Source organism: Peromyscus maniculatus, chromosome 10, assembly GCF_049852395.1.
Source record: "Peromyscus maniculatus bairdii isolate BWxNUB_F1_BW_parent chromosome 10, HU_Pman_BW_mat_3.1, whole genome shotgun sequence".
In the NCBI taxonomy this organism is placed as follows: domain Eukaryota; kingdom Metazoa; phylum Chordata; class Mammalia; order Rodentia; family Cricetidae; genus Peromyscus; species Peromyscus maniculatus.
The window spans coordinates 50,322,902-50,348,558 of record NC_134861.1 but is presented as its reverse complement, the minus strand read 5'-3'; the positions used below and the strand labels follow the sequence as shown (position 1 = coordinate 50,348,558).

General features: G+C 37.8%; 1 protein-coding gene across 6 annotated transcripts in view; it reads right to left on the bottom strand.

Moving 5' to 3' along the window:
* The window catches only part of Stim2 (stromal interaction molecule 2), a 133,525-nt gene that overhangs the window by 74,495 nt on the left and 33,373 nt on the right, over nt 1-25,657 (bottom strand). For all 6 annotated transcript variants that reach the window (XM_076546311.1, XM_076546312.1, XM_076546309.1 and 3 more), the window contains exon 2: nt 5,244-5,374. In XM_076546311.1, coding sequence (XP_076402426.1) covers nt 5,244-5,291 — 48 coding nt within the window. In that variant the 5' untranslated portion in view covers nt 5,292-5,374. The remainder of the gene's footprint in view (nt 1-5,243; nt 5,375-25,657) is intronic.

Here is a 25,657-nt window from a genome sequence, read left to right as displayed (position 1 = left end):
GAACCATTAGGAGGTGGGAGAGCTATCCTGCAGAGCAAGTTCCTAAGAAACATCTGCTGAAGGTCATACCTGGGGCCTGATTGCAGTCACTCTCTGCTTTGTGGTCCACCATGACATAAAGCACCTTCATCACACACTGCCACCACTGTGCACTCCATCATGCCTTCCTTCCCCACGCCCGCACACTGAAACTCGGAGATCATGAGCCAAAATGACTTCTCTTAGTCGGAGTCTGTCAGGCGGTGACAGAGAGGAAAAGGAACTTTACACCCTCCTTGCTAGCACTGCCGCATCTGACCCACAGACACCAAACGGTAATTACATTATTGTAAACACTGTGTTTCGTGTCGCCTGTTAACATGGTAAGAGATATTACGTGTTAAAAATTTTGACATAAAACTTTAGTATAAGTCTCATTAACATTTAATCCTCTGGATAACTAACAATTCAAAAATTCACTGATCTTTCTTGAAAATGCATCTTCTCCTTTTTTCTAATCTTAATTTCTAATCTCATAAGTGACTCTCCCTTCTCAAATGACTCCCAACAGACAAACAGGTTATACAGTGAGGTCTGTCACCATCAACCTTGGAACCACCTATTTTATATAACTACATAATAGAGTGAGAGAGAAGAATGAATGAATGAATGAATGAATGAATGAATGATTAAAAAAACCTAAAAAAATTAAAATGTTTAAAAATAGAAAAGGTTCATACACACTGAACTGTAATAACAACTTGAATTCTCAATGTCATATGACTGCCTTGTTCAAAAAACAACCATTCACCTCTCTTATTTAAACTATTTGATCAAATACCTACCAAAATGTTAATATTGACAAAACATACCTACTTCACCATAAACAACTCAACCTAAATAGGTCAGAGTCAAGACATACTGACATCTATTTTTTATTATCTTGGTCTGGAAAACAATGACTTTTATTGAAAAGGCTTTATTCATTTTTTTTCTAATTTGAAACATTCCAAATCTTCCAAACTCAGTTTTACCAGACCCTGGAAATTTACCAGAAATGTATTCTACTGCTTACCTGTATAATAAATTGATACACTTGGGCTGTCGCTTTCATGAGACCATCTCCAACACTCTACATAAAGTTACATGCAGCCTCTTCCTTTCCTCACCCCCTTCCCCACTTAAGCATTGAGTTTCTTAAATGTGCCTTCCCACAAACCCTACCAGAATGTCAGCTCGAAGACACAGATTTCATCTGTTTTGTTCCCAATCTATTATTCCAAGCATCTATTTGGACATCTGGCATGCAGCAGGTCCTCAAATATTAGCTCAAAATTAAATGAATGAATACACACTGTGATGATTTGAATAGGTATGGCCCCCACAAACTCATGTGTTTGAATGTTTAGCCTTTAGAGAACGGCACTATTAGGAGGTGTGGCCTTGTAGGACGAAGTCTGTCACTGTGGGAGAGAGCTTTAAGGTCTCATATACTCAAGTTACACCCAGTGTGGGCTCAGTTCACTTCCTGTTGCCTGCAGAACAAGATGTAGGACTCTCAGCTCCTTCTCCAGCTGCCATATCCCAGCATGATGATGATGGACTAAACTTCTGAAACTATAACCACCCTATTAAATGTTTTCCTTTATAAGAGTTGCCACGGTCATGGTATCTCTTTACAACAACAGAAAACCCAACTAAGAAACACACTATATAGATAAATACTTTCTCATATGACCAAAATACAAAACAAGAAAGCATTGAAGAGAAAAATAGTTTTAAGTCAGCATTTTAAAATGCTAAATACTTCTGAATTTTTTAAAAGTGATATTACAACTCCTAAATTGCAAGAAATCCATATATTTTAATTTTGTTTTGCTAAGCTTTCTCATTAAACTCATGAAATCCCCTAATTACGACTAATTGACGCCTATTACAGAATTATTTACTTTTTAAATCAGATACTTAATTTTTAAAAACACAATAATAAAACAACACCAAACTAGCACAAGAACTGCAGAATTAACCACTCATCCTTTAAGGCCCTCTAGACTAGTACAACCAGAACAAAACGAAATTTAAATTTTCTAAAGGGACATTAAATGAAAACAAGTTAATTACACTATTGCATTTAATGTCACTAATATGTCCAAGACATTATCATCTTATACATGTTATTAATATTTTGTGGATATATGTACATTTGTGTGTACAATGTACAGATGAAGGCCGGAGGTCAATGTCTGTGGGAGCCCGTCCTGGGGTTCCTCGTGGCTTTACCCAGCAGGTCCAAATAGAGGATGATCAGGACCACGGGCCTGAGTGCAGGTGTCTGAGATGGTCTGCACTTGGCTGTGCTGGGGGAGGAGGTCTTTTGCTCCACCCCTTGGCGTCTCTATAAAAACCCTGGGCCAGAGACAGTCCGGGCCTGTTGGAATAGGTTCCAGGCCCTCTCGAGGCTATCCTTTATTTTCTATCTGTTTATCTCCGCAACATTCTCCGCTATAAATCCTTCTATCTAATATTTCCTGCTGCTCGCACTCAAGAAAACTCTGGGAAGCTGTGGGGGTGGTGGGTAAACGCCCCGCAGAATGGCGCCATGAACAGGGACTAAAGAAAAAAGGGGAAAAAAAGGGACTAAAGAAAAAGGAAAAAAGGGACTAAAGAAAAAAAGGGACTAAAGAAAAAAAAGGGACAAAAAAAAGGGGGGACTAAAGACAAGTGAACAGGGACTAAAGACAAAGTAATAGGGACTAAAGATAAAGGAAAATAACAGTTTTATAACAGAGTTTTTGGTGAAAGTGCTGAGTCAGCCCTGCCAGTGGAAAGGCATGCCGGTGTTATGGAATATATATATTTTTATATATATTTTTTGGGAAGGCAGGGGTTTTATCCTCGAGAGAAAAGGAAAGCGGACTGGAAGAATGTCCGATGCTGCAGCGAAATTCTCTTCTGTCAAAATTTTCTATCTTCTATCCCTCTCTCAATTTCTATCTGTGAAAAATAAGTATAAGGTATAGGGTAGTAATATAGTTTAGGAAAAACTTAGAAGTGTAAGATTGTGTAGGAAAAAATAAGTAAGGCAACTAGACAGAAAAACTCTTCAATTTTCTAACTTTGGGGGCTTTGAAAGCAAACTGGGGGGAAAAACTCTCTTTGGGCTTTTCAGGTAGTAAAAAAAGCTCTCCTCTGAGCTTATGGGGAAGAAAAAGTTTCCTATGGAAGCTTTTGACCTGGGGACAGCTGAAATGCTAAGTCCAAGCGGTAGGAGAAAGTAATTTCTCCCTGAGGCAAAAATGGGGGTGTAAGAAGTCAAAGTTTAAAGTTGGGAAGTTTTGGGAAAAGTTGGTCTTTCTCCTGGGGGGAAAGAAATCTTTCTCTTAAGCTATAAAGCTTTTCTTGGAAAATTTGGGGGGGGAAATCTCTCTAAAAAGCCTTAATCTTTCTCAAAAGCTCTCTTAAACTTAAAAACTAAATTTGTCCTGAGAGAGGACAAAAATTAGAATCACCTGAAGATATTAGTATGGGGACCACCTGTGATTAGCTCTAAGGGAAAACAACAAATTTAAGACAGCAAAAGACCTCCTCCCCCAGCACAGCCAAGTGCAGACCATCTCAGACACCTGCACTCAGGCCCGTGGTCCTGATCATCCTCTATTCGGACCTGCTGGGTAAAGCCACGAGGAACCCCAGAACGGGCTCCCACAAGTGTCAGGTACCTTGTTCAATCAGTCTCCATCTTATTTTTTGAGACAGGCTATCTCACTGAATCTGGAATTCACCAATTCAGCTCGACAGGCTGGACAATAAGCCCCCCCAATCATGCTGTCTCTACCCCAGCACTGAGATTACAAGCATGCCCCACATGAGCAGCTTTTTCATATTCTGAGCACCTAAACATAGGTCCCTCATGCATAGCAAGCATTTTATGATCTGAGCATTTTAAAAATTTATACTTTATTTTCCTCAAATATTCACATTTTTACATGTATTTTATAGTTAATAATATACCCCAATTTTTCAAAATTCAAAAACTAAATGTGGCTAGTGGCTACCACAATGCACAATGAACTTCTACATATTTTTAGGTAACAATAAAGTAGAAAGGCATACTGCATTTGTATTTAAGCAACAGCATTAAAAAGGAAAAACAGAAAGATATTATTTTCTATAAAGTGCACACTGATAAAATCCTAAGCTCTATTTTTTAAACATAGGCTTTTATGAACTTTGGGACCCTAAATGAGTTGACAACGACACTCCCAGAAAGCAACAGTTATTATTAAAACTCTCAATGCTGGGTATGAGATAAGTTCCTTACAAGCAGTTTGTCAGGGAGGCCACACAGGCCCCTAAAACAACACAGGATGCTAACTTGACCCATGGTTGCCCACCATAAATAAAATAGGGTAGACCCTATCACTTAAGACTTCACAAGGTAGGACATAGAGAAATCACATAGATTTCCCTAAGTCACATGACTTGCCTTTACCAATCTGATACTAGCAAGTACTAGCAATGAGAGGCATGATAGACATTCACACACAGGAACTTCCTGGAATGCTACCACTTAGAAGACAGCTTCCAGGCAGTAATAAACTTTCACCGAGACTCCTGGATGATAGACATACAGAAGGAGAAAATATGAAGGGTAAGACAATATCACAGCGCCTCAAATATATGCCAACTGCCATAGGTGACCACCCATATTTACAGTAACAAAACCACTGCCCAGTTAGCCCACAGAATTTGGAATAGACTGTTACTACCACACCATTACAGAGTGGTCTGTATAGCAGCACTGGGTAGTGACACAGCCAGAAAAGGACATGTGTTTAAGAAATCTATGACTATGAGATATGTATGTAACTGAGAAGATGGAGGCTGGGGGAGTGGGCAAGCAGAGAAAAGAACAGACATGTGCATGTCTGGAGACCCTGCTAAGACTAAGGATTTTGAACCTAGCAGTTTGAAGCTAGCCTGAGTAATATTTCACAACCTCATCTGAAAATCAAAAAAATCTGCAACTACCAATCTGTGAAGTCCCAATTACATTGGAAAGGAAAGGGAAAGGAGGGCGGGGGTTGGTGAAAAACGCAAGCAAACAAAGTCAGAAAAGCCATGCATATACAATAAGCAAAATTACAGCTTAAAAAAGAGAAAAGCTAAAGACTCTGAAAATACTGGAAACCGAGCTGAGTCCTGTAAGAATCGAGGGAAAACTAGAGGTTGAGAGAGAAGGCAGGACAAGGCGCTGCACCTACTTCGTCACTCTCGTCCACTTCGATCCCTCCGTCCTTGTCGTCATCCATTTGTTTATGGATTGTCTGAAGCGCTTCCAGACTAAATCTGTCTTCTTCAGTGAAGCATGGTGGACTCAGTGATATACAGGGATCTAAAACAGAACAGAAGAGAATCACTAACTTGCCATACTAGAACGCAGGCTATAGACAGATGTAATCATGAAGGGGGGGGAGGGGAATCAGACATCAAAGACCAAGATCTTTTGTCTTACCAGAATATATGTTAACATTAAAGATATAATAAACAAGCCGGGCGGTGGTGGCGCACGCCTTTAATCCCAGCACTCGGGAGGCAGAGGCAGGCGGATCTCTGTGAGTTCAAGGCCAGCCTGGGCTACCAAGTGAGCTCCAGGAAAGGCGCAAAGCTACACAAAGAAACCTTATCTCGAAAAACCAAAAAAAAAAAAAAAAAAAAAAAAGATATAATAAACATAGTTGAGTAAAAATAATTAACAATAGGCAGCAATATCTCAATTTATCTAACAGTTCCTCATCTTTCAAGATCTCTTTGTATCGAATCTCTCTAAAGAAAAAGAGATTTCTTTATACTGAGAAGAAAAAATTAACACAGAATAGATGATGCTTCTGTTGTACAACCCAGTTTAATTAAAATGAAAGATTTAGGAAATATTCAAAATAAGTAAGGAAGGCAATTGTAAAACAACTTTCTATTTATGATAATCCAAGAGTCTGTCTATCTGGCTTTTCATTTTACATTTCATTATACATTTTAAGGTCAACAAGATTTTTTTTAAGGAAACTTTCTTCAAATCTTATTTCTCATGCTTTCCTTAACATCTTCTTATTGGATACACCCCTCCCAATGGAAGGCTGAACATCACATTAAAGTTGTCAGCCTGCCATGCATGAGCCATTGTGTTTCATTGCCAGGACTGAAGAAAAGAGAATAATATAACAAAAAAAAAAGAAAAAAAAAAAAGAAGCACTACTTAGAGGGCATATGTCATATGAGGGTCTTCAAAGACTTAAGGCTAGGTGCATGAAAGGTCCCTTCTGATGCTCTGACTAGCAAAAGCCTATATGCCAAACTGAGATAGCACTGAGCTTTTTAACTCACATCCTATATGGATAACTGGTAGACTATAAAACTGGTAAACTTATTGCTTACTATTTTACTAAATCATTTAAATAGTATCATTTAAAATTACAGAATCAGATGCATTTCTAGATGCAGTGACTTTAAGTTTTAACATAATTTAATAAACAGACTGTCACAGTGTAGTTATCTCACCAATAGGTAAAATTTGGTCCTGTTGTGAACTGTCAACAGTTAACTGTATACAAACCATGTCAATGGTCTCAGTAATCTCACTCATCTCTAAAATAAAGCAAAGAAGCCAGATACTTTCTAAAGTCTACTGTAGTAATAAAAGAATATCTAATATGGTATTTATAAAAAATAATTACAGCAAAGTGCCTGAGAATCACATTTTATTTTATTTTCTAAAAGATAATTCATATCCAAATATTTATATGTTCCAGTTTATAATCTGAAAAATATCCAGGTAATTTAACATTTTTAATAGTTTCAATTTGAAGTCTAATTTTAATTTCTTTAGTGCTAAAAGAAAATAGAAAAGGAAACTATAGAAGGTGGGAAATGCAATTACAGGTCACATGTAGCTCAGTGGTTAAGAGCACTTGTTGCTCTTCCAGAGAACCTGGGTTCGATTCCCAGCACCTACATGGTAGCTCACAAGCATCTGTAACACCAGTTCCAGAGCATCTGATGCCTTCATCTGAACTATGCAGGAAACAAACACACAAGTGATGGGCAGAGAAACATGAAGGCCAAACACCCATACACATTTAAAAAACAAAAACAAAAAAAGATTGGGGGGGGGGATAAAGAGTACATGCTTAAACCAGCTGTGGTGGCACATGTCTTTAATCCCAGCACTCAGGAAGCAGAGGCAGGTGGATTTCTGTGACTTGGAGGCCAGCTTGGTCTATATAATAAACTCCAGACAAGCCAGAACTACATAGTGAGACCTTGTCAAAAACACCCAGGGCTGGAGACAGTTCAGTCATTAAATGAAGGGCTTGCAACCAAAACATCAAATATTCAAAACACTAAGATTTGCTAAAACCTAAGAATTGGGGGGAGGGGCATTTAATAATGATCAGTTATGATTCCTATTTATGAAACAACCAGAACATTGATAGGGCTTTGAGTTCAAATTCGTGTGTAGTTAGTGGACAGACTCAAAGTAAAAAAGGCAAGCTTTGGGGTTGGGGATTTAGCTCAGTGGTAGAGCGCTTACCTAGAAAGTGCAAGGCCCTGGGTTTGGTCCTCAGCTGGGAGGGGAGGGGGTAAATAAATAAATAAATAAATAAATAAAGTGCAATCTTTCACACTCCAAAACACCAAGTAGAGTCAGGATCTACATGATGCACAATTACCTCCAACAGATGACTTTCTATGCATCTATTTTGCTACTTAGAGTGACAGAGTTTGTTACAAGTGATACAGAATGGATAAATATAGACCTACACTCTGACCACACGCGTTTTATAGTTCAATTACCTAAGAGGCATTAACAGTGAGAACTGTGCAGCCTTTAGAAAGTCTCAGGATAAAATTAAGAGTAACACATAACCTAGAAAAATGCATCAACAGATGAAAATTGGGCCAGGCATGGCCATACATGCCTATAATCCCAGTACTCCAGAGGCATAGGCAGGAGGATTACAAGACTAGGTTACATAGCTAATGCCAGGACAACCAGTGCTATAGAACAAGATCCTGTCTCAAAATCAATTACTTAATTAATTAAAATTAAGATAGGTAACTATTTACTTCAATGTATGTCATAAAAAAAGTTAACTCATTTAATAAAACACTGTCAAGGTCTACTTCAGAGTCCATGTTTTCAACAAAAATCTTTCACAAGTACTATGTAATATACACTTCCTTGCCCAAACTCCAGTCCATCTACTAACCAAGTCTCATCTATTGTGTACCTACTGTGGTAGGCACTGGAAATGGCACAGTGAACAAGAGACAAACATTCTACCCTATTCCTCAAGGAAAGACAGATTAAGATGAGTAAGGGAAGGTTACAGACATTCTAGAAATGGCAAGCAGTTAGGAAAAAGAAGGCAAAGAGCAGGTACAAACTGTTAAAGAATTTGAAATGTTTCATTCGTATTTTCAGATCATTCTACCTAACCCCTCCTGTTATGCTATACTCTGTCTGTGGCTTTATGTATCAGTCTGTCCACACAGCTAAGCACACAAACAGGACTGTGTTCTTCCACTTCTTACAAGTTCATAACGAGGATTTTGCTGGGTATATTTAGATCTGATTAATTCTGACGCTGGGTACTTTAGATCACAAACTTCTGTGTCATGCAAAGCGAAGACAGGCATTAGGAATTAAAGACAATGAAGTCACTAGAAATTAAAATGAGTATCATATACTTTTAAAGTTCAGAATCTAGTGAGAAGACATGCAGATTCCTACATTATATTAGGAACTATTAAGAACATTAGTTGCATGGTGTCATGATTTGAGAATGCCCCTCAAAAGCCTTGCCCTGGAAATAATCCCCAATGTAATAGTATTGGGGAAGGGGCCTAACCAGGGGTGTTGGGCTATGAGAGCCCATCTTCAGGAAAAGATTAATGCTAACAAGGAGCATGAGGATGACTTTGACCTTTGGCCCTCACTTGCCCTCCTTCTAGTTCCTCCTACCTCAGACACTCTTGTCCAGGATGCTTGTACCTAAGTGCCAGCTCCCTGATCATGAGCTTTCTGACCTCCAAAACTGTAAGAAATGAATTTCTGCTGTTTACACATTGCCAGTTTTGTGGCATTCTGGTACAGCAGCAGTGTAAAATGCACTAAAATAGTATGTTATGAGAATATGGTCAGAGTCTAATCCAGACTACGAAAGAGAATCAGCCAATTTTTCTACAAGTAAATTTAGAAAGTTCAAAAAGCCTGATACCTGATGACCTTGAGGAGAGAGAAAAGCATGCCTGAAAGAAAATGTTCAGTGACAGGCAGAGATTATGTGACATCAGACGCATGCTAATGGTCCCTGTGTATGGAGTACAGAGCATAGGAAAGGGGGTAAGAGATGGTTCAGTGAGTAAGCGTACTCGCTGTGCAAGCCTGGTACCCTGAAGTCAATCCTCTGGCACCCAGAAGTCTATCCCCAACCTGACTTTGATCCCTGGAAGTGGAAGACAACCAATTCCACAAAGTTATCCTCTGGCCTCAACAATGCACACCACCATGGCATATGTGCCCTTCCCAACACACACTATGTACTCCCACATACGCAATATGATTATTTTTTAAAGGAATACTATTTCCTTTAAAGTATAATGACTTAAGACCTACAAATTCCAACAGTCATGAATTCTTAACTCTATTACCATCTCTATGCCTCTTGTTAATTCTTTCTCAATCGTTTCTAGATTAATTCAGCAAAAAATATTTGTTTACTGTATTATTAATTGGCTTCTCTTGGGTTTTTTTGTTTTGTTTTGTTTTGTTCTGTTTTGTTTTGTTTTGTGGGAGATGTTGTTGTTTTTGTTTTTTCAAGTCAGCATTTCTCTGTGTAGCCCTAGCTGTCCAGAAACTGTAGACTAGGCTGGCCTCGAACTCAGAGATCCACCTGCCTCTGCCTCCTAAGTGCTGAGATTAAAACATGCGCCACTATTGCTCAGTTTATTAAATGGCTTTTAAAAATAAATGTTTGGAGAAATATTTTAAGAAATCACTGAGGGGATTAGAAATCCAAGCTGTACCAATGGATAAATCCTCATTCCTTTATGGCTAAGGTTAAATCTAAGTAGGCAGTACAAATTTAGTAATATTGCACTTCTACTCAACTACTTCATGTTCATCTGAGGCTTACTATGACGTCCACTCACTGTCAGATATTACTGTTTACTTACTGAACAAAATACCCAGCATACTACGCAAAAATAACCAAGCAGAACTTTAAAATGTTTAACATAGCCTTCACAAGGCCCCTGCAGTAGTGAAGGGAACTGTGATGAAACTCCATGAGGTCAAGGACTAAGTCTGTTCTGACTCTACCAATACCATCCATACTCTACCTATAGCATTACTCTAGTATGCCTAATAAACAATGTGCCGGATTTTTACATGTGTTCAACTTCTCTCCCACTGTCTGACGAAAGAAGGAGATACTTCTAAGTAAAAGGGCAACAAAAACAAACTGCAGTAGGAAATAATATGCACTCTGAAACCCACAAATAATACAACCTGCTAGCAGGCTCCCTAGGAGGGCTCTGGTCTCTTTTGCTCCCCTCTTCTCACCCTTCCCTACTGGTCCTGGCAGATTGTGGATAGATAGGAGGCTTGGCGAGGACATTAAGCAACTACATACACTGCACAGGGCAATCTTACACAACAACACAGTCCTCCACTATGCTAGCTTATTCTCCAACTCAGAGGAAGAAAGCACTAACGAGTGTGGGTAGCGCTGCAACAGGAAGTGAATCTGTGCAGACAGCCTGGGGCTATCAGTCAGTGAAGTGCCAGCACATGGGACTAGGATTTTGAAGGGACCAGCTCAGGGGTAAGACACCTGCCCACACAGAGTTCCACCTCCACACTAGGGAAGCTTAAGGCCGGGGGTGAGAATGATGCGGGAAAATGTCAAAGAAGAAACTTTTTGAGAATTTTATTATGTGGTGTAGTGCAAATCCTCACTCTAGTCAATTTTATTTACTAATAATCCACTTGTAACTAATGAATGTACACCCTGTCACACCTTGTCATCACCAAAGGCCATACTTTATAAAGCTCACTCTTACTGTTGCACACTTTATGGGTTTGGATAAATTCACTGAAACACACAGGGCAGTATGACTGCCTCCCAAATCCTGTGTCCTACCTTTTCATCCCTCACTCCCAACCCTTGGCAACTGCTGATCTTTTTAGTTCTGGGTTCTATCACAGTTTAGATCCTTATATAAAACCTTTACAGTTTGGCTTCTTTTGACTAGTAAAATGCACTTAAGACTCCACTCTGGGGACTTGGTGATGGATCAGTCAGTAACATGTATGCTACATAAACATGGACTAAGCACCTCTGTTTTAAAAAAAACAAAACAAAACAAAGCAGCAGTAGGGAGGGTGCATCTATAACCCAACTAGTGAGACCGACTCAGGAAGGCCCTGGAGCTTGCTGGCCAGCAAGTACAGTGGCACCTGTAAGCTCCAGGTTCATGAGAGACCTTGTCTCAAAATGCAAGAACGACTGTGAAAGACACTGCCATCTATCTCTGGCCTCCGTACACACTCACATTAACTCACGTACGTAATGTACATACACACACATAAGCAGATTCGTGTTTTCTTGCACTGGCTCATTTCCTTTTATGCTAAATATTATTTCACTGTCTGGAAGAACCATAGTTTATCTGTCCACTCCCTACTGGAAGACATCTTGGCTGCTAAGCCTTGCCATCATACACAAATGTGCTACAAACAATTCTTTGTAGGTTTTTGTATAAATGATTTTCCAACTCTTCTGGATAAATACCAACAGATGTAATCACTGGACTTCATGGAAGACTGATAAGCTTTTTAAGAAACTGCCAAACTGCTTTCTAATGTTATTTAGACTATTGTCCACTCTATCAGCAGTGTAGGAGTTCCTGATGCTCCCTCCACACTTCTTCAACAGTTGGTGCTGTCAGTGCTCAAGGTCTGCCAAACTTTAGGGGGTATGTCATACCTCACTGTTCTAATTGGCATTTCCAACTAGCATAATGCACACTATGATTTCATGTGCTTATCTGAATGTCCTTGATAAGATATGTTGGCTTGATTTTAATCTGGAGATACATATTTGCCACCCAAGAATGTCTATCACAACAGTCTAGACAGTAAATTACAGAATATAAACTACAGGTCTAGGGATGTGACTCACTAGTACAGCACTTCCTAGCAGCGCACAAAGCCCTGGGTCCTATCCTCAGCACCACAAGAAAACCAAAAACAAAGAATATAAACTACAGGTATGGTAACAAAAGGTTAAAGAAAAGGTCACATACTGAAATGACGAGAACTCTTATGAGGGAAAGGAAAACAGGCAGGGATGACATTTCAGGATTAAAAGTCATCTAGACAAGACACATTTCTTCTGTTTGGCTAAGCCACGCTATATAAAGCTTCCAAAATGTACTGAGTGTAATGCCATTAAGCTTCCACTGGAAAAACATATATGCCATACTCTCTCTTTTGTCATCACAGTCTATAGATATACATAGAGAATAGTTTAGAAACCTACCAAGAGATGGGGGGGGGGGGGCATTAAAACAGCAAATACATTCTTGTTTCCCTCTTATAAGGGAAGTTGAGTCAGGTGACTCTTAACCATAAGCCAATGGCTGTGGCCCACTAACCATGCACAGTATCACACCGTGCCAAGAGCTCAGCTTATCATCTTGGTGACTACTTAAGAGTCTCATGATTAGGATTTGCTTAATTACTACCACTGAAAGAAAATAAAACAGCTTGTGTGTATTACTTCCATGAACAGTCCAAACATTTATCAAATCAAATATTTCAATCTAAATACTTTTAGAGCAAACTTTAATATCATCAGGAACAATTCCCTAGTATCACTTTCTAATATGCCAAATACCGGATTCAAACTCACAAAGAATGATTGATGTGATATCCTTTCTAGGTCAGAGGCAAGCTTACATTCCTAGTATTCTCTTACTCTCCCTACAGCTGGCAGGAGACACCCAGCCTTTAGTAGCATTAGTAGATAGTTCTCAAAAAAAAAAAAAAAAGAAAAAGAAAGAAAACAGAAAAACGAAAGTGCTAAGTATTCCTTTCAATAAACACCATATCATATTATCTGGTGAACAACAGGCCTTTAAAAAATGTTAGCATTTACTAGGGCACGTTACATAGCACAAGATGAAGGAGAACAAGAGCCTTGTCATCAGATGTGTGTATCCAGTGCGATATTACAGTGCTATCAAAACACAAGTGAAGAACTCCAGATTCCCTAACACCTAAGACTTTCTACAGATCTTGCAAATAAAGGGCCTAGAAGCCACATGCAGCTACATCTAATTACAGTGCTGTGCTATCGTGGAGGAAAAATAAGAGCCCTTTGTTAACAGCCCCTTTCAACTGGCTGCCTCTAGGAGCTCTGAATCTATGAGCCTACGTGCCATAAAAGGTGCCTATTAATTTAGCCTGGCCCTAGCAGTAACAAAGTGGTTTCTCTTCACTCTAAGTTAAAAGTTCCCCTAACACTATGCTATTTTTCAACGTTTTGTGGTTTTAATTGAATTATGAGATACAAATTCAGTCCCTTCCGACTTTCCATGGCATTTTTAAAATCAGAATTTCTTTTCTGATTATTTCACACCCACTTATTCCCATTTACCCCATTACCAATACAAAGCTACTTCCCATTTATTCCCATCTACCCAAAGCTACTTCTTAGGTCTCTGATAACCTTTTCAGTAGGTGCTAGAATTACTGCTTCTACCTCAAAAATGTCTTAATATGAATATGATTCATTTCCTAGCACAGCCCTCTATACAATATAATTCTTGGTTAACCAACATATTCCCTCAGTGTATGTAAACAAGAGAATTCTTCATATAGCCATATTTAGTTCTTCACACACAGTTACCTCTTTTTTTCATTTTCTTTTATGCTATACATACTCCCAGAATGTAATAATGTATCTGTCTACAGCACTGTAGCATCTGTTAGATGGGAAAATACTGTTGACTAGGTGCAAAGAAAAAAAGAAAGCAAACAGGTGCATGTACATACTTTTTGACTCATGGTTTCCCAGGATGTTATGGAAATGTAACAAAAAATATTTTGAACACAATAAAGCAATTTCTAACTTCTCTCCGAAAATAAGAAAACTTCATTGACTGAGCACAACATGATCGAGATAAGCGAGAAGTAGGACCCCCAAGCAGCACCTGCTCTTCTTAGACTGTATCTAAGGGAGAGCTACTTGAGAGCCTAAAGCACAGGGGAGTGTCCACACAAAATAAAAACAGGAACTGAAGGAGGCACTATGAAAACAAGCTACAATGAACACTGATCCTAATACCACCCTACTTAAGTCCACACTAGGGAAGCAGAGAACTTTGTTCTTACTGTCAAGTTATAATTCATTGTTTCATTTCTCTATCAATGTAAGCACTTAAAATCATATACAATTAAATTAGTGTCAGTATTGCAGATGAAAGTTGAATGCTCTAAGGGGAAAAAGAAATATTCAATTTGTTTTCATACTGTCACTTAACTAAATAAGGAAAACTGTTTAGCCTCTTTTCCTTAATTTTTTCACCCATAGAACGGAAATAATACTAAATCTTACAAAGCTCTTGTCAGAACTAAATTATACATATAATTACACATAGTAACATACATTAATTTGATACTCCATAGATAATAATTACTAGAATGGTAAGGTACCCACCATGACTAGCTATTCAATGCCACAGTAGAAACCCACTAAATCTCCAGTAATCTGATTCTTCTGTTATACTATTGTTAAGAAAAGCCATCAAAACAAAATTTTAAGTAGATTTAACTCAAACAGCTTTTGATTTCCCCCAACCCAAACAGACTTGGAACTACAGAGACACAATAGAAAAAAATTAATGCAGCGCTTACTGTGTGGTTGTAACATAAATAGGTGTTCTAATTGACTAAGTTCAGATGTTCTCATCAACCAGTGTCAGTATCAAACTTCTTCCCATGGGGAAAAACCAAGGTGTTCACAGCATTCTCCAAAGGCAAAAAGCTAGCTAGCTGCTGAGCTGTAATTCAGCGTAAGCCATTCAAACTAGAGCACTTCTTTATTTCCATCTCCTAAGCTGTTTAAAGAATCAGGTTTTCTGATCGCAACATTATCAACGAAGAATATTCTACAGAAAAAGACTCATTCATTTGAATTCATTTATTTATCTATTTGTTTTGTATAATATTGGCACTCAAATTCAGGGCCTTTGTTTTCTAGGCAAGTGCCCTACCACTGAACTATATTCTCATTCCCCAAAGAACTATTCTGAAAGCAAGTTTCAAATCAGGAATTCTAAAGTTTTTTCAAAATTTAGTTTCATTCATAATACCACTGAGTAGACTGAGCACACAACTTCAAAGGATCCTGTTTTGGGATGGAAGATGCTCATTTAGCTAGCTAGCTATCTGACTTCTGAGGAACACTTTACTATGACAACATAGTTCTGCTGTGTATTTTTTCAATCAGTTATTTTAGGGAATTCTTAATGTTTTGTAATAAAAGCGAACACACTTTTCCAATTGGAAAACAGAGTCCATTACCAAACCAATAAGGTCTCAGCAATAAAAACAGGAACTGCCTTTCCTACTCTTCAGTAACAAAGCTATCCTACTGTCAGAAGCAAGGAGGGAGGAACCAGGGGAGTGTACAACAGCAGGAGAATGCAGCCACAGAACTTAGTGGCAGCTGCAGATCTATGTTGAGATTGCATACACAATCTATACAGGAAACCAGCCAACACACACACACACACACACACACACACACACACACACACACACACACACACAGTATTTTTGTCTGTGTTTTGAGAGAGGAAGTTTCATAAAGCCTTACTTAGCATATTAAAGGTTTACACATTCAGTTCTAACATGAAGAGCTACAAAATTTACTAAAATAATTATTGATAATTTAAAACATCACAGCAAACACTTTTATGCTGCCTCTGAATTTTAAAACGGTCTTCCTAGAATGTTTAATAACCTAGTAAGGCATTCCCAACAGAAGAGAGATTGAAGACAACAGTAAGAGCTCTGCATAGCTTCCATGCAAAATCATGGAGATTGGTGTGTTTACCAAAACTAACACTGAGAAATAACTTGATCTGCTAAGACAACCTTTTCTATCTTTTTCACTCGATACTGTAATAGCATGCAATTCCAACATCTACTTTTGCTTCAAAATAAGTAAGTAGAAATAAAGGAAGTCCCTAATTAATCACTGATGATTCCTCACATATTGTACATTAGTTCATTACCAGTAATGTAAACTCAAATATCCCCAATATATTTTTTTTTCTCTCAGGAAGTGTTTTTCTCCATTTCATGGTTTCTTCATATTAACTCATTTCATGGTTTCTTCACATTCGTTCATTCTCACCCTGCCCTCCATGTTTTGGGGAAGACAGTATTAAAGGTTATAAAATGGTACAATCAGAGTCAAGTACAGTAGATCCCAGAACTTAGGAGACAGAGCAGGAGGATTTAGAGTGAAAGGGCAACCTCAGCTGCACAGTGAGCTTGCGGCCAGACAGCAGTACATGAGACCTTTACTCACAGAGGTGGGGGAGAGGGAAAGGAGTGAAAAGGAAGAGGAGAGGAGGGGGGAGGGGAGGGGATACTCAGCCACTACCTGAGACTTATATTTTATCCTCCACACTCTTTACAAGAGCGGAACTACTTCTACTAAGGTGCACCAAGCTTTGGAAGCTGTTCCATAATCACTCTGCAGAGCATCGTTTCTAGCCCAAAAAGAAAAATAGGTTCTAGTGAAGAAGAAAGGTTGTGGACCGTAAACTATAAACTCCAACACATCAGCCCTTAAACTTACTTTTTTAAAATACTTTTTAGAATATATCACTACTTTTATTTTTTTTCAATTGTGATATACATAATGTAACTTTTCTGGGCAAGTAGTAGTAAAACATGAAAAATATACAATCAACTGAACCAGTTACCGGGAGCTAAGTGCACACACAATACAATTTAAGATAATTGATCCATTTATTTCAGGCATACTAGTTTCTCAATATTAACTAAGCCAAGTGCAAATTTTTCAGGTGTTTTATTCAGTGCTAAATTTCCATCATCTGGAATACCACCCGAATCACAACAAACATGAGATTCAGTGTTTTTTATTCAGTGTTTATTTATTTCCAAAGGGAGGGAGAAAAGGAGGGAGGGAGGGAGGGAGGGAGGGAGGGAGGGAGGGAGGGAGGGAGGGAGGGAGGGAGGGAGGGAGGGAATCAAGAACTTAGCTGACATTTTCCCTGTTTTTTAGACATTTTCTCTGTTTTTTAGACACTCTCACTATGCAGCCCTGGCTGCCCTGGGACCTGCCTTGTAGACCAGATGGGCCTTGAATGCACAGAGATCCTCTTGTCTCTCTGCATGCACCACCACACCCAGCAATATTTAGCTGATTTTCATTTACATTTGGTTTGCTTAATTTTACTAATTTTTTCCTTTTTCTATGCTATAATCAACAAAGTGTAACTATGCCACAGAACACTGACAATGAAACATTTGAGTTCACAGGAACTCCCTTTTATAACTGCTAGGCAAAAAACTCCAAAGCCACTCCTCTTCTCTGACACACTGTCCAGCATCAGGAAACCCAGAAGCTCTCCTTTCAAAGCATTACCGAGAGCCGCCATCATCTCTTGCACAGATGTCCATTACCTTTTGATGTCTCCCCTCTCCTTTCACAGCCTGATTGATGGCCACTCATAATCACTTCCCTGCAAACAGCTTCAGCCTCCTTGCCTGTTTCTCATTTCATCATGCTCAGTAAGCAGAGCCATAATCCCAGCTAAGTACAATTCTCCGCCAACTCTCTTTACACCTTGCAGCTAAATGGCTGATCCTGTCTTCAATCCATACACAACCAGAGACCTTCACCTGCACCCTTAATGCTGCCAGGGCAAACATATAACTCCCAGGTATGCCCAAGCCCTTTCTATTTCATACCTCGATCCTCACCTCAACCTCAAACCACTCCTTTGTCCTTACTCAGATCAAGGACTTTGCTTTCTATGCTCCACTGAAAGCAAAAGAATTATTGTGAAAAGAACTTCGCTAACTGCCATGGTCAGAGAAGCACCTCCCTGAGTCGACATCCTCAATAACTACTGTCACCATTTAGGCATCCAAAGTTTCATAAAAGCCCATCTGCACACTATGAATACAATCTCGTCCCACTTAGTACCTCCTCATTTCAGAAACTCATAGGGCCCATTTTGCGCTTGATGAACTGTTGTCACTGGCTTATCAACAGGCTGGATTTTCTTCCATAACGATAGAAGATGCTCAACCCTATTTCACTGCCACTGTTTCTTTTCTCCCCCTGCAGAAAATATCCTAAAAACATTCCTAACATTCCAATTTCTCTCCGTTTCGCTTTTAAAATAGACTCCAAATCGGCTTGCTCTAGATCTCAGGTAACCTCCGCACTACAACATCTAATGAGCTGCCTCATTCCTAGATGCGCTTTGCCTATCTCTCAATTAGCATTTGCCACGGCTGCCCATCTTCTTCATGTTGCTTCCAGAACACCCCACCCTCGTTCTCCTCGCTGACTGTTCTTTAGACTCCTCTTACAGAGAGCAGATTTCTGTAATGAGCAGATTTGAGGCTTGTGGTTGTATTAATTGTTGATATAGATATAGATATAGATATAGATATAGATATAGATATAGATATATAGATAAAACACCTGCCCAAGTTGCACACTGAAGTATGAACCTTTTATTGAGTATGAGCTACATGTCAAAGAATTTTTTTAAAGACACTTGTCTTTCACATCTTCCAGTCACCAAGACTGCTCAGAGGCCAGAAACACGCGATGGACATTAAATTTTTTTTTTTAAATTGTAGGATGGGGACAGCTACCTGAGCCACTAAGAATAGTTAGTTCCTTTCTTAACTAATTCTCTCTCAATCACTTGGATCTACTATTTTTAATTAAACACGTACTTTCTTAATAAAAACAGATCAAATGGGTGGGACAAAGTCTGACGTTCTTCTTGGCATGCACTATCATTATAGTTTCAGAAATTACCTGCTTCCATCCTGGTTTTTCCTCTAAGCATAGTATTTGTGGAAAGGTCTTTTATTACCCTGAGTGCTCTTTAGAAGTCTCAGTTGAGTTTAGCCTTTACCATCATGAAGGTATGTGTCATGATCTGTGCCCCTTTCTTACTATGAATTAGGTCTCTGATTTCCTGTCTTTTAATAAGTTTATACATCTCAACTAATATCCATTTGCTTCAGGTATTTCAATAAATACTAATCAGTAAAACACTTCCTGAAACATACAGGAAGAATTAGTTCATTTAAATAGTTTATGAAAATTAAACATGTGAGTGTGTGTATACAAAATCATGAGAGATTTGACAGCAATCAAGTGAGCAGAGAACCTGTTTATGTCTGTTTATGCCACAACTCTAAGCACTTAACAGAACACATTAGCAATGAGAGAATCATGGAGGCATGAGTGGACAGTGTTGGGTTTGGGTCTTGCACAAAATACTCAGAAAGTTGCAGGATGTGTTAGGAGGAGAGACACATTGTCTAGCATCATTAAAATATAAGCTAAGACAGTGCTACAATGAGATCAAAAAAATTTACAACTTAAATTTTATTAATTCACAGAACTCTCACTATTTCCACTGTGACATGCTACCTCCAGAACAGAAGCATCTCACTAAATAGGAAGAGACCTCATCCATACAAGTACATAAAGTAAATTTTAGTTTTTAATTGCATCAACTTTTTTATTCAAAAACTAGCAAATAACATTATAAGTAAATGTTAAATGATCACCTACTATAGCTAAACACTAAATTCATTGTATCATAGACTTTTATTTCTGGACCTCTTAACAATAGGAACATCATACTTAACAGAAAATTCAAGAAAACTCTACCTACCACATGACATATTGGAACAGTGCAACAGCTCCTTTCCAGAAGGATATAAGGAAAGGGCAAGATGCAAGGTGACATTAAATAGGTAGATCTTGCCTGGGAAGACATGTCAAAAAGGCTGACAATAACTGCATTATTCTTGCCTGCAGAACTCAATCAGAAACTTCTATGAAATGGTTTCAAATGATCTAGAATGAGAGAAGTCATTCCTAACTAACAGTGTTGATCATTAGAAGGTAACATTCATTTTGCTTTTAGGACTGCTCCTATGTATGTGCTATAATAAAAGTCTTACTTCTAATACCATAATCCAGACATTTAGCTTTCATCTAACTCAAAGACCTTTGTGTCACTAAGAAATGTGTTTTATGTCCTTCTTAACAATTAAAAGCAGCATTCTTGCCATATCAGCTATCAAAAGATAACCAAAAACTCAAAAGTTAGCCTGGTCTATATGAGTTCCAGGCCAGGCAGGGATACATAATGTTATCCTGTCATAGAAAAAAAAAAAGTACTGGTTCTGTCTTCTAAGGCCTCCTGACTTCTCTAGCAGATACTGTCTTACTCATTCAGCATTTAAGCATAAATACTATATTTACAACTTAATCATTTCAACATCAGTTTCTCAAAGCAATAGTGGAATTTCACAAAAAAGACTCTCAATTCCTAAGTTAGAACAGTTTTCAAATCTCAAGTTCACTGTTTACTAGAATGTCATTTCCATCAAATCTCTAAAGGTATGAACATTTTTAACATCCTCAAACACAAAATTAGTACACAATATTTACCCTGACTTGTTCCTATGAACAATGACAAAGGGGATATAAATAAATAAATTCTAGAAAACATGTTAAACTGCACAGTGCCTAACAACATCCATAACAACCTGAAAAAGACTACTCATTACAAAACCGACTGGCTGGCCTTTGTAATAAATGACACCTGCAATAAATGCAATAAATATCACCTGTAATAAATGTCTCTTAAAGAAAATGCTCTGCTTTTCATAATGAAAACTTCAGAAACCTACACAACATAAACAAGCATCCACCTGTCCCTCATAATACCTGAGTCAATAAAAATAATTACTGTTAAGTACTTACTGACTCCTCATAGAAATCAATATTGAAACAGAAACTTTTAACTCAAACTATTCACAAATAGCATGTGCTATTATCTCTTTAAAGGAGTGTGCAAGCAATAGCACTAAGGATAACTTGTAGAACTTACTTTAAAATGCTACTTATATTTTAAAGTTGCCTCAGTAAATCTTTTAATGTGGCCTTAAAAATCTTATCATTTCATAAGCAGCAAGTTTCCTGGAAGAATTTAGAAAAGAAATACTTATGTGAAATCAGACAAGCATTCTTAAAGAAAAACTTGGGGAGGGGTTTCTGGCCCTCAAAAGCTCAAATAATAAGAAACCTTTCAAGTGGTATCAACTTGAAGAATTTGAAAAAAAGATAAATTATCTGTGATACAAATATTTAGAGAAACTAAAGAATTAACTAGAAAAAAACAGAACTGCCTTTAACAAACACAATTAGTTTGAATTTTCCACAACAATAATAAATTAAGACTTTACTAAAACTATACTGGAGTGATGATTTTCCAAGTAAAATTTCAACTAAATCCCAGTGTATTTTGGTGCAATCACACAAGACTTTATTCCTCACTATATTAAGTGAGTTTTAATCCCCAAATACTGTAACAAGGCTTTCTTTGTGTAGATGGGCTGGGGGAGATTCAGTAACTACTTTGACTGCAATTTTAATTACTGGTAACTTAAGAAACTGAAGTCTTAACATTCCTTTCTCCCTCTTATGTCACATGTACTCTGTCTAACCTTTTGAGAAAGATACACTCAACTAGAGCTAAGGAGCCAGAGCTGCTCTCGAAGGCCCGATTCTTCATGAGAAGGAAGGCAAACAGGCAAGTCCAACGTTCTGAGCAGTAGGAAGTCTGAGCTATACTGTCCGCTCGGCACACTCACTGCTCACAGAAAAGCTTGGGCAACTCTCTGCCTACCTTGGCCTCGATCTTTTTTTTTCCTTTTAATAAATTTCATTTATTTTACACACCAACAGTTGGTATTTACATATCAACATACTAGCATAGTGTCCCATCCCTCCTCTCTTCCTGTTCCCTCTCCCCACCTATCCATTCCTCCTCCATTCAGAAAGGGACTTGGCCTCAATCTTCTACAAGTTGTGCGGATGCAGACTCAAAGGTTCCATCTCACTCTTACTTCATTTGAACATTTTTTCCTTTTTCATTAATTTTAAAACTTTCATTTATACAATTAATAATTCCCAAAGCACTTCTCCATCTACTCTCTTGGGTACTACAAGAAGTAGCTATTTCTATTACAAATGAAGTATTGAAGCACAGAAAGAAATATTGTTAGAGCTCCAAAAAAGTAGAGCCTAGCTCAAAAGCCTCTCAAAAATGCCAGTAAGATTCTTGATTTAGAGTCCATACAAATTTAAATAATTTAAAATATAAACAAAAAAATTTAATAAAATAGTATATTATACAATTACTTTTAAATGTTAACTGTATTCAAAAGAAATTCTTTGAGTCAGATCTCATCTATCCCAGGCTAGCCTTGAACTGCTTATATAGCTGAGGATAACCTTGAACTTCTGACCCTCCTGCCTCCACTTCCCACTTGTGGGAATACAGTAGTCCATCACCAGATCTGGTTTTATGTAATGCTGGGACTCAAACTCAGAGCTTCATGCATGCTAGGCAAACACTCTACAAACTGAGCTACAACCCCAATCTCGCATGTATTTCTTATGAAGCAGCATGTTCCTGGGGGGTGGGGGGATGAACAGATGAACATAGGCTATTCTATAAAAGAAAAAAGTATGAACCAGATGAATAGCTCTTGTGTATGGTAATGTCAGACTAGCCATTTTTCAAAATATACAATTGAGAAAAAGAGAAAAATGTAAATCTAAAATGTACATAAGATTACAATAAAGAATTAGTAATACTAGTTTAGCCATCCCAGGAAGATTCTTTTCCTTGTATTCTTAAAAGAAAAAAGACAACATTAACAACTAACCCATTTGAGAATCCAGCTCCTAAATCCACAGGGAACTGTTCCAGGCCAGACAGTTTCATTAATGAGTTCCAGCAATGATCAAGAGAAAAAGACTTCTACCTTGGCAAGCTTTTCCAGCAAACAGAAAGGAGAAATAGTCTCAGTCATGAGCAAGAGATACAGAATTCTAAAATTATTAGCAAATTAAATCCAATCATGAAAAGGATACAACTTTAAGACAAAGCTGAGTTCACTGCAAAAATGGAAAACTAACATTAGAAAAGCAATTAGCATAATTTAACACTAAGAGGTTAAAAGTAGGAAACTCATATGATTGTGGGAACAAATGTAAAACATACACCATAAAAAACTAAGTATTAAAACAAAATGTACAGGAAGACAGAGGAGCACTGTGACAGCACAGGACGCCTTCAGAAACCACCTCTATCTTTACCGGTGAGGAAGAAGAAGCAGGCTGCAGAACAGTACCATCAGGGTCTGGAACCACAGCAGGAAAGAAAAGGGACAATGCAGACTGTGAAACCTTCCAGGAGAAAACACTGCCTTCAAAGATGAAAGTAAAAATAAGGAGAATTCAGGAAGAGTGCTTGATTGGAAATATATACAAAATTCAACTGTGCTTGCAGATATAAAACAAAATTTCAAGAAAATGTCCTAGGAAAAGCATCAAATGTTCTCTAAAATTCACAAATTCAAAATGATGACAAAGAAAATGAAAATAATAAATAAATAAATAAATAAATAAATAAATAAATAAATAAATAAATAACCTCAGCAGTGTCAAGTAAATTCCAAGTCCTAATCTGAAACTTGATAAGGGAAGGGAAAAATGATCATTTCCTCTGCCTTCTCCATAAGGACTATATTTTAGGAGAACTAAAAAACTGATTAAAGTTCTGGACAGCCCAGATAATAAACAGAGAATAACTAAACTGGAAAAAAAAATTCAGTTTGTAACTTCAATTAGTAGATGTAGGCAACAATCACCAACGCTTAGGATTAGGAGACTGAATAGTGGTAAATCATCTCCCTTAGGTTAAAGACCTTTAAAATGCAGGGATAGGATCGAGCTGAGGATAAATCCACTGATCCAACTGAAAAGCAGGAAGCGCAACAACAAAACAGCTGGACATGTGACTCTTGGGACAGGAGTGGCACATGGTGGGTGCCCTGGAAGCACATGGCACCTCCTGGGAGCATTCATATCTAAAAATTTAAGATAGATCTAGCCAAGTGGCTAAAACTTGCTATCAATATGGAGGAAACAATTAGAACCAGTTAAATGACACAATATGGAAGGAAACCAGCCAAATTCAAATTAGTCCAAAGGACATATGACCCAATTTCTATGACAATTCAATTGCCCGTGGAGGGGAGAAAAAAGGTCTTTCAAAAAGCAAGCACAGAGGCTGAAGCATGTATAGCTTAGTGGTAGAGTACGTGCCTAGAATACTGGATGGAGCCTGGATTCAATCCTCACCAGTGGGGAAAAAGTGCAGACATAACTATACAATAGCTCTTATGTACATACGTCATTGTATGGTTATGTCAGACGAGCCATGTTTTAAAATACATCCTTGAAAAAAAGAAAAATGTAAATCTATAATATGAATAAGATTTCATTAAAGAATAAGTACTAAATACACTAGTACACTCAAGGTTATATTTTAAAAGCACTTTTAGTGACATATTCGTTTTTTATAACTTCCTCTTTCCTATACTCACTCCTCCTTTCTTCGTAAAAAGAATTTTTTTCTTTCTTTTCTTTAAAAGATTGGGTCTCATGTTTCCCAGGCTTCAAACCCCCTTTTTAAAACAGCCAATAATATATTTCTAAGTGAAGTATTATGATAAACATGGTTGTTGATCTTGATTCAAGATGGGATTTAAAATCACCTAGGAGTCAATCCTAAATGGCATGTCTGTGCAGGTATTTCCAGAGGGTTTTGATTAAAGGACGATGAACTACCCTGAACGTGGGCAACACCATTCTACAAGCATGGCACTTCAAAACTGCTTCACTTTAGAGAGATGGAGAGGTGGGTCGACGGTTAAAAATGCATTCTGCTCTTGCAGAGGAACTGAGTTCAGTTCCCAGCTCCCATATTAGGCAACTCACAACTGCCTGCTGCTCCTATTCCAGAGGATCTGATGTCATCATCTGTGGGAATCTATACTCATGTGCACATACACACACACAGACATTCATATGTGTGTATGTATATGTATGAATATGTATATTTCATATATATGTATATATAAAATAACTAAATCCTAAAAGAAAAGTCATTTCATTCTGAAACAATAAAGGTATACATATTTTATGAATAAAATCTACTTAATATTTATTAAAGAGGCTGTTGTATAGAATGAAGTTAATAGGCAAGCTTATTATGAAAGATATACATATATATAAACATTTTAAGTGATGTATCTAGAAATTAAGTGAAGAGCTACTTGCTGTCTGTGATGGTAGATATCATGCACCAACTCTGTTAGGCACAGCACCTAAGTAGTCAATCATGCACAACTTAAGTGTTACTGAGAAGGTTACTTGTACAAAACAGC